Genomic DNA, 8,934 nt, shown 5'->3' on the forward strand with positions numbered 1-8,934 from the left:
ACATGTGAAAAGTCATATTATATAAATGAAATGATACTTGTAAAAAGTTACAACTTATATTTAATGAAAAGGTATTTGTGAAAAGTCACAACTAAAATGAAGGAACATTTTGAGAAGTCACAACTTCTCAAATATTAGAGAAGATATTAAAAATGTTTATAATTCACCAAAAGACACAACCCTTTATTTAGTTAGAAAGCGGTTAAGATTCATATTCCCAAAAAGTATATATTAGTTCAAATATCAAGATATATTTTTATTTAAATCTAGACAATCAAATCGATACATTAAACAAACGTAATAGTATACATTATTTTTATTTTATATTAAATATTTTAATCATTTCTAAATTAAAAAAATCAAGTATATAACTATAGAGTAATATTAGGTACAAGTCTCAAATAGACAAACTTCATATAAGCGTTTGGTAAAATATCGGGTCTCACTAATAAATCATAATTTTTTTTACACTTTTTTAAAGTGAAATCTACTTTTTTATGAAAATTTATATGAAATTTATCTATTTAAGAATTGTTCAAATCATTTTTGCATAAATAGAAATCACCGCACAATACACCCCCCAAGCCCCACCCCCTCCGCCCATCCCCCCACCTTCAACTCGATGGGGAACATGTCAAACATGTTCACTTCACTTCCTATTCCAATATTCTTTTCTGCAGACAAGATCTTACATAATCTACTTAACCAATCCCGACCAAATCCTTTTCAATCAAAATTTCAACTTTATGTACTGCCTTCTTCCTACCCATTCTGCACTCTCTGTTTTTTTTCCTCTTTTTACGCATTGTACGCGTGGAAGACCACGTGTTATTACTCTAGGGTAATTATAATTACTATTTATCATTCATACCTTATACTAAAACTATTCGTATAAAAAAAATTATAAATATAAAATATGAAAATAAATAATAGTAATAAATTTTTAATTTTAATTGTCTTTGCTAATTATTTTAATATACAATTATTTTTTATTTTATTTTTATTATTTAAATTTGAATTAAAAATCTCAATACATACATTTTAAAAAAATAAATTCAATCAATTAGCATAATTATATAATTTAATTAAAAATAAATTTAATTTTATAAAACTTAACATTCTTTTAAAAGAGTTAATTTTTATAAAATTAAATTTATTTTAAATTAGAGTACATTATTTATTTTTTTTAAAATTATACAAAAATATCATATTTTAAAATTTTTAATCCAATTCAAATAACAAGAAAAATATATATAACTTGTTAATAATAAAATAGAAGGTGTAAATATTTCATTATCCGAGACCCGAAAAAAACCAAAAACAATTATTACCTTGTCTCAACTCATGTACATATTTCAACTTACCGAAGGAAACATCTGACTATATGATTAAAAGATATAGACAATTTATAAAATACTGTCAATAATTACAGTAAGATCTGTCTAATGTCTAGAAATATTGAGGTAGGAAAATTATAATCAAGATCTTCACCAGATTACCATGCATCAATCGGCCTATAAGTTACCGTAAAAATTCTAAATATAAGAATGTCATATTTAGAATTTTTTTCTAAATGGCTGGCTAGTATCGTAATTTAATCGGTTTAATTATCAGTATTAGTGGCTGCAAGTCTGGAACTCATCCTCGTACGAACAAACAAAAATAAATAGCGTAAAAATTACCGTAATGCAAAAAAAAAAAAAATACGTTACAAGTAACGGAGAATTGCAGTTTTGACCAAAATAGGGAAAGAGGAATTGCAGGATTTTCGGCTGTAGGGTAAGAGAGAGGTGTTGAACGATCTTATATCAATCCGCCAGTGTTGGTCATTTTAAGCCGTCTGACCGGGGAATCTAAAGGCGTCGGAATAGAGGACGGTGCCGAAGACGGTGAAATTGGCGACCGCGATGGCGAGTCTGATGAGGACGACGACAACGACGAAATGGACGGCTCTGATGAAGTGAGATCGCAACTCTCTTGTAGCTTTCTCTTGTTGGTGCCTCCGCTATTTGTAGTTCCAAATCTAACCTCTCTCATCATGTAATCCTTCAACCGTTTCACATCCGATAACTTCACCGGTTTCACAAAGAAATCCTCCGCCCCTTCCTCCAAACATCTAAGCCACACAATTTAAAACAATAAAAATCATCGATCACAAGTTGTCCAGAGATAATATCATTGACTGACATAGATACGAACGTTAATGCATGGTTTGAACAAAATTTAAAATACCTGTCAATTCGCGCTATGACGTTCTCGGAAGACATAATCACCACCGGAATCTCTCGGAAATTAGAAGACTCCTGTTCCAACAAAGCTTGCTTTAGAGTTCTGTAGGGCATATGGGCTTAAATTCCGGTTAAGGAAGTTAATTACGTGGACATTTTCTCACCTTGATTTTCTTGAGCAATTCGTACCCGGTCATTCCAGGCATACAGTAGTCCGTTATGATCAGATCCACTTTCAAGCCCTGAAAGTGTGACAAGCAGCTGAAAATCAGAACTTCAAATGCACAGCAGCTGAATTCTATACCGGAAATGAATCTATAACGATCTAATTTATATGCAATTATGTTCAAACTTACATCGAAACCAACTGAGGAACTCTTTTCCTCGTCCAGACCCAAGAATTGCAGGGCTCTTCTTCCGCTATCCACAGCCGTCACTGCAAAATTCGACCGTTTTCCTATTCAGAATTTAATGAAGAAATGAACATTAAAAAAAATTGGAATTTTGGATCAACGGACCAAACCTTTGAAAGAAGAAATCTTTAGCAACTGCTCGATGAACTTCCGGTCGACGAGGCTATCATCGACGGCCAGAACGTGAGCTTCTGCGGAATCAGACGGCGAAACATCAAAGCCGTCTATCCTCCGCCTTGAAACGAAAACGTTCCTCTCCATCTAATCTCCGAATCAGATATATCCACGGAAAAGTAAACTATATATTTCTAATCTCGATTCCTTCGAAGAAGAGCCAAAAACAAGACAAGAGTTCCCTCACTACTTCGGTGGGTAACCTTTTTTATACGCTGTAATGCAAATGTGTGTGTCTGAGCCTCACACACACACGCCCCCTCCCTCTCTCCCTGAGTCCCTTTCTTAAATAAGATCCTTTCTCTCTCTAAGAAATCTCAAATCTGCTTTTTTTTAATTGAAGCCATTAAGGCCGAGATTCTGATATCCACTTCGGTGTGATCTCCAAATCACACTCCCGACATATCGCGATCGTCCCAATCGTATCGCGAGTGATCTGGAGCGCGATATTTTGGTCAATCTTGGAGATGTGTGCCACAGTAATTTGAAGGAATCGAGGGAGCTAGAGGAGTTGACTGGAGGTCAATAGAGGACCCTCGCCGTCAAATCCGTCGGTGAAAAAAATAAAAAGAAAACACCACGACAGACAGAGCGACAAGACGGCTCGGGAACCGGCGGCATAAAAAAGAGGTAAAAAAAATATTTACTGCCGTTTTACTACACGACCAGGTATAATTATACACGTCAAAATGATATAGAGTGAAGGTTAAAATTTAAATGAAATATTATTATAATATAATTTTTATTTTATAATTTAAAAATATTAAAATATTTATTATATTTTATATAAAAATTTTAAAAATTATAATAACTAAATGAAAAAATTTGTTAAATAAAAAGAGGCGTAAATGTTTTTTTTTTTTTTCAAATGACAAGATAATAATATATATTTTTGAATAATAATAGAGTACTACCCTATTACCCTATTATTACTCATCTAATGATGCTATCATTATCCTATATTTTTTCTATCACTGCAGCCTTGCTTGGCAGTAAAGATAAGATAACATGAACAATGCTAGAGTCATTCCTGGATTTTGAGACTACGTTTGGGTATCAAGTGTACTTTAAGTACTCTCACTATTATTTTTTATTTTATTATTATTTTTTACTTATTTTTTTATTATTTATTATTTTTTACCTACTATTCATTATTCTATTATTATTTTTTCACTATTATTCACAAACATTCTCAACACTTCTCAAGTATTCTCACTACCTAAACGTAGTCTGAGTCTCCACTTGTCTCTAGCATGTATTTTTTTATGTTTTTTAAGTTTTTTTTAATATAGATTTTTTTAATAATTTTAAATATTTAAAAAAAAAGTTTAAAATATTAGTAAAAAATTATTTTCTTAGCCACGAAGAAAAAATATTTTTATTTTACTTTGTGATTAAAAAAATATTTTTTAATGAATTTTTTTTTTACTTTCTGATTAACTTAATAATATTTTAAATTTATTTTATTTTTTAAAATATTTAGAAATATTAAAAAAATTATATAAAAAATAATTTAAAAAAATACATAAAAAAAAAAATAATACATGCTAAAACCAACCTGGCCAAAACTGTAGCTCTAGCATTGTCCTATGACAGCATAGCAGTATCTTTTGGTAATCTTGTAAGCGTGGATTACCCCCACCGACCCCACCGCCGCAGAGCCACTGCACGTGCTGCCTCGTGCACCGTATTTTCCTTTTCGGTTTACTTGATACGAGTGTTTTGCTTAACGAATCTGGTATCTGTTATATTAATATATAGTTTAAGCAACATCCGAGTATATGGTGCGGTTGAGCAAGTGATAGATTTTTCTTTAAATATTATTATTTTGGAGTACTCTTTCACATTATCTTTGATATAATTCTGATCTTCACGATCCATTCTTCCTGTCATTTGATGTGTTCAAGTTGCTAGAAATATCATCCACCGTCGTTATAAAAAAGGAAAAATTGGGTAGGATACGGGATACCACCCCAAATATCAGGGCAAATTATGTGAAAAATAACAACACTTTTGTTGCAATTCCGTTGATAAAGAGCGGTAGAATTTGTTTTACGATCAAGACATCGAGATACAAAAAGTAATGCTAAAAATCATACTTTCTGTTAATGTCGTGTTTTGTGATCTGGGCAACTTCACGCTGTTGGGGCTCAAGCCAGTTCCTGCAAAGATGAGGAATGGGGAGCTCGGATCCGTGGTACCTGCGATGCTTAAATCAATTTTGGTAAAGGAGATGAAGAGAGAGATAACTTAAGGAGAATGATAATAAAAGTATATATCAATCTGAACCTCTTCCCTAGTTGTGGGAGGAGGTTATTTATACCTGGCTGGCTGACCCTCATGGTAGTGGGAGTGTCGTTATGTACGGGACCAGGTATCCTTGCCATTTACCTGCCACGCTGCAGATCAGTCAGACCTGATGGCAGCAGTTCCTGACACCTAAGATTCATGTTATAACGTATCGAGGCTCAGGACACATTAAATGTGGTGTGACTCTCCTTCTGGCATGACTTCGGTCAGACATACCCATCTCTTTGACACGTCTGGGCGTCAAAGTTTAGACCTGATGGCGGCTATTCCTGACAGTGAAGATTCATGTTGTGGCATACCGAGCCCTAGGACACATTAAATGTGGCGTGGCTCTCCTCCTGGCGTGACTTTCCCCATCCCATTAAAGTGGCATGGCCTTGGTCAGACATACTCATTTCTCTGACATGTCTGGGCGCTGAAGTTCAGAGTCAGGGGATGTTCCTTCCTGTCGGCCAATGATGGTGTCAGAACATCTTCCTTTCTGTCCTCTCATCAATGTTTCTTATCCAGTTGCTTCTCCTCTTGGGCTTCCTGGGCTGGGTCGTATCCTTGGGCCCGAGCTCGGCCCTAGGGGTTTGTTCCTCTCACATCAGTTAGAGGGGAAGCCTAAATATTTATGCCATAGAAGGGAATATATAAAGAAAGTCACTTTACAGTGGTCTATCCCAAGGCATTAACAACGTCCACTAATACTTCGCCATGTCAGTAATTCCACAGAAATTACAATACACTCATTACACTAGATAATAAAACACATCTTCCTCTCACCCCATTCAGAAGTCCTACGAACACCATCTCCCTGTTGCCCATCGCCGCATGACACCATCACCAGTCCATCGACACCAGTTCCGTCACCAATCCATCATCACCAGTCCGTCGCCCACTAGTTAGAAGATTTACTCAAATTATTTCCTCTCTCTCTCTCTCTCTCTCTCTCTCTCTCACACACACACACGCACCACAAATCATTTTTGTCTGGGCCTTTTTGGCAAAGCACTGAACACGACGCTACTTCCCATTGCTCGGCACCATCGGTGGCAATCCGCAGTTCACTAGTTTGCATAGAACCCTCCAAATCCGACGCACCGCCTCACACGATTCAGACCTTCAAATTATTAAAAGGTTTCGATTCATCCTAAAATAATTAGGGGTTTCAAAGATTGAAACCCCTAAATTAATTTAGGGTTTCAATTCACCCTAAAATAATTTAGGGGTTTCAATCTTTGAAAACCTTTTAATTATTTTAGGGTATTTCGAAATAATTTAGGTATTTAATTTAGTTAATTAATTGTATGAAATGTCTTCTAATTACGTGTGTGCGTGTGTGTGTCTTAATTTTAATGTACCCTGAAAACATGCTAAGCGTCTATTCCAAGTCCTAAGCATGTGGTGAAATTGTTTTAAACTATTGATAGTTTCTTGAACTAAGAATCCAATGGTATAGTTTCTTGAACTGTAGTTGTAATGTGCAATGTGGATAATAGTCCATGATTGGAAAATCATGCTAATGACTATATTTTCCTTGTGTGATCATGGGCATATGGTTATGCAAAACATTGCTGAAAGGATGTAATCTACCCAAGAATACAAGTATACAAGAAAACCATCGAATCAAAGAGGTAAAAAAAACCACCAAACTAAGCCCTAAAACCACCAGGTCCTATCCCACATATACCAAAAACCCCAAAAGAGATTATGCAACACTACAAGCAACATAATGAACTACCCCTAAAGCTAGAAAAAGCACCAAAACTCTTATCTCTAAATTAACCATAGTGAAAATTGGTTTAAAGTTTGCAAATCTTATAGAATCTTATGTAAAATTGATATTTTTAATTTGTATATTTAATTTTTTTTTTATGTTTGATGTTTTTAATTTGGGCATTTAATTTTATTATGTTTGATATTTTTAATTTGGGTATTTCATTTTTTTTTATGTTTGATGTTTTTAATTTGGGTATTTCATTTCTATATTTGATGTTTGATCTTCCAACTTCCAATATATATGTTAATCATTGGATGTTAATTGTTTGGCATGTTGCTATGTTTGCTATAATTTCATATTTCTTGTTTGCTTGAGTTCATGGATATGCCAGCAGATTCTAGTGCAAGCTCTTCCTTCCATGCCCAGGGTAACCCTACCCCTGCCCCTACACTTACCCCTACTCCTACTTCTACTCCTACCCCTACCCCTACGGCACATTGCCTTGCCCCCAAGCCCAGCAAGAAAACTGATTCCATAGTTTGAGCTCATTTAACCAAACTAGAGGGTGGTGACCTCAATAATCCCCAAGCCAAGTGTAACCATTGTGAAAAAATTTATGGATGCCACTATAGGAAATATGACACCTCACAATTAAAGGTGCACTTAGAAGAGCAATGTAAAAAAGTTCAATATTAATATGATTACAAGAGAATAGTCAATCTAGGCTAGAAATTAGACTTCAAAAAATAGTGGATGAGACTAGTGGGGGTGCAACTTTGAGGGGGTATGCTAAGGTCCTAATGAGTGTAGAAAACACCTAGCTCTTATGATCATCATAGACGAGCTACCTTTTCAAGTTGTTGATGGGAAATGGTTCCAAGCGTATTCTCACTACTTGGAACCAAGGTTTAATATTCATTCTCGCCACAAGGTGGTAAAAGATGTAAAAAAATATTTTTTGTCTGAAAAAGAGAAGTTGATGGGTGAATTGGCGAGTCAATTTGTTTGCCTTACCACAGATACTTGGACATCAGTCTAAAATTATAATTATATGTCTTTAACTATGCATTTTGTTGATTGTCATTAGAAATGCCTTGGAGACTGCAATAAAGGAGTGAGGGTTGAATCGAGTTGTTACAATCACAGTGTCTGCATGTGAGGCAAATAAGACAATCTTGGATGGTGAGTGTCTGCATGTGAAATATGTGGCACATATTTTGAATCTTATTGTTACTGATGGTTTGAGGGATTTTCATGACTTGATTGCTCGGGTCAAGATTGATGTGAGATGGGTGAGATCTTCTCCTTCGAGGTTGGAGAAATTCAAGGTTGCTACGAGGTCTGCTGGCCTAACATCCAAGAAGGGCCTTTATACTGATATGCCTACACGATGGAACTCAACATTTTTTATGTTGGAGGCGGCCTAAGAATATAAGCTGGCATTTGCATTATTGGGTGATGAAAACATCCAATATGTTAAATATTCTAATGATCACAGGGGATTGGGAAAATCCGTAGATGATGGTTGGGAAATTATATATTTTTGTATGGTTTTTGAGGCTTTTTTACGAGGTCACTATGACGATATCTGGAACTTTATACTCTACATCCCATCAATTTTGTCAGCAAATATGTAGGGTAAAAGAAGAATTAGATAACATGGTTATGGGTGGTCACATTAGGCTACGGGAGATGACATTGGTTATGAGGACAAAGTATGAGAAGTATTTTAGAGATTTTACTAGGGCTAATATTTTTTTATATGTAGCTGTCATCCTTGACCAGAGATTTAAGGTGAATGGCATGGTATTTGGATTGGGCTTTGCGTACGGGAAAGCATGGGCAGAGTTTATTGCAGTAAGGGTTCGGAAAACCCTTAATAGATTATTTGATGAGTTTATCGTCCTGTGAGGTAGTAATATTGCGACACCTACACCTACCCCCCACCAGTTCAAGAAGTCGAGAGTACAAAAAGACGTAGATTGGACTGGGATGAGAGGTTTGAGCAGACCCCATTCATCCAGAGTTTTGTAGAGGCTCAGTCAGAGATAGACAGATACTTAGCAGCGGAGTTTCTACCACTTTTTATGAGACTTCGATATAT

The 8,934-nt window shown here is 35.2% G+C and overlaps 1 protein-coding gene across 1 annotated transcript; it reads right to left on the reverse strand.

Moving 5' to 3' along the window:
• Positions 1 to 1,647: 1,647 nt before the first annotated feature.
• On the reverse strand, positions 1,648 to 3,303 carry LOC121256628 (two-component response regulator ARR5-like). Its single transcript, XM_041157471.1, has 5 exons — positions 2,752 to 3,303; positions 2,585 to 2,664; positions 2,393 to 2,470; positions 2,233 to 2,303; positions 1,648 to 2,116 (listed from the first exon to the last, which is right to left on the reverse strand). The coding sequence occupies exons 1-5, from the start codon at positions 2,900 to 2,902 to the stop codon at positions 1,804 to 1,806; spliced, it is 693 nt and encodes a 230-aa protein (XP_041013405.1). The 5' UTR covers positions 2,903 to 3,303; the 3' UTR covers positions 1,648 to 1,803.
• Between the last annotated feature and the right edge of the window lie 5,631 nt (positions 3,304 to 8,934).

Source organism: Juglans microcarpa x Juglans regia, chromosome 3D (assembly GCF_004785595.1).
Source record: "Juglans microcarpa x Juglans regia isolate MS1-56 chromosome 3D, Jm3101_v1.0, whole genome shotgun sequence".
In the NCBI taxonomy this organism is placed as follows: Eukaryota; Viridiplantae; Streptophyta; class Magnoliopsida; order Fagales; family Juglandaceae; genus Juglans; species Juglans microcarpa x Juglans regia.

Coding starts and splice junctions, on each gene's coding strand:
- LOC121256628 (XM_041157471.1), bottom strand. CDS start 2,902: ATGGAGAGGAACGTTTTCGTTTCAAGGCGGAGGATAGACGGCTTTGAT. Junction 2,665..2,751: donor AAAGATTTCTTCTTTCAAAG/GTTTGGTCCGTT, acceptor CGAATTTTGCAG/TGACGGCTGTGGATAGCGGA. Junction 2,117..2,232: donor GTCATAGCGCGAATTGACAG/GTATTTTAAATT, acceptor TGTGTGGCTTAG/ATGTTTGGAGGAAGGGGCGG.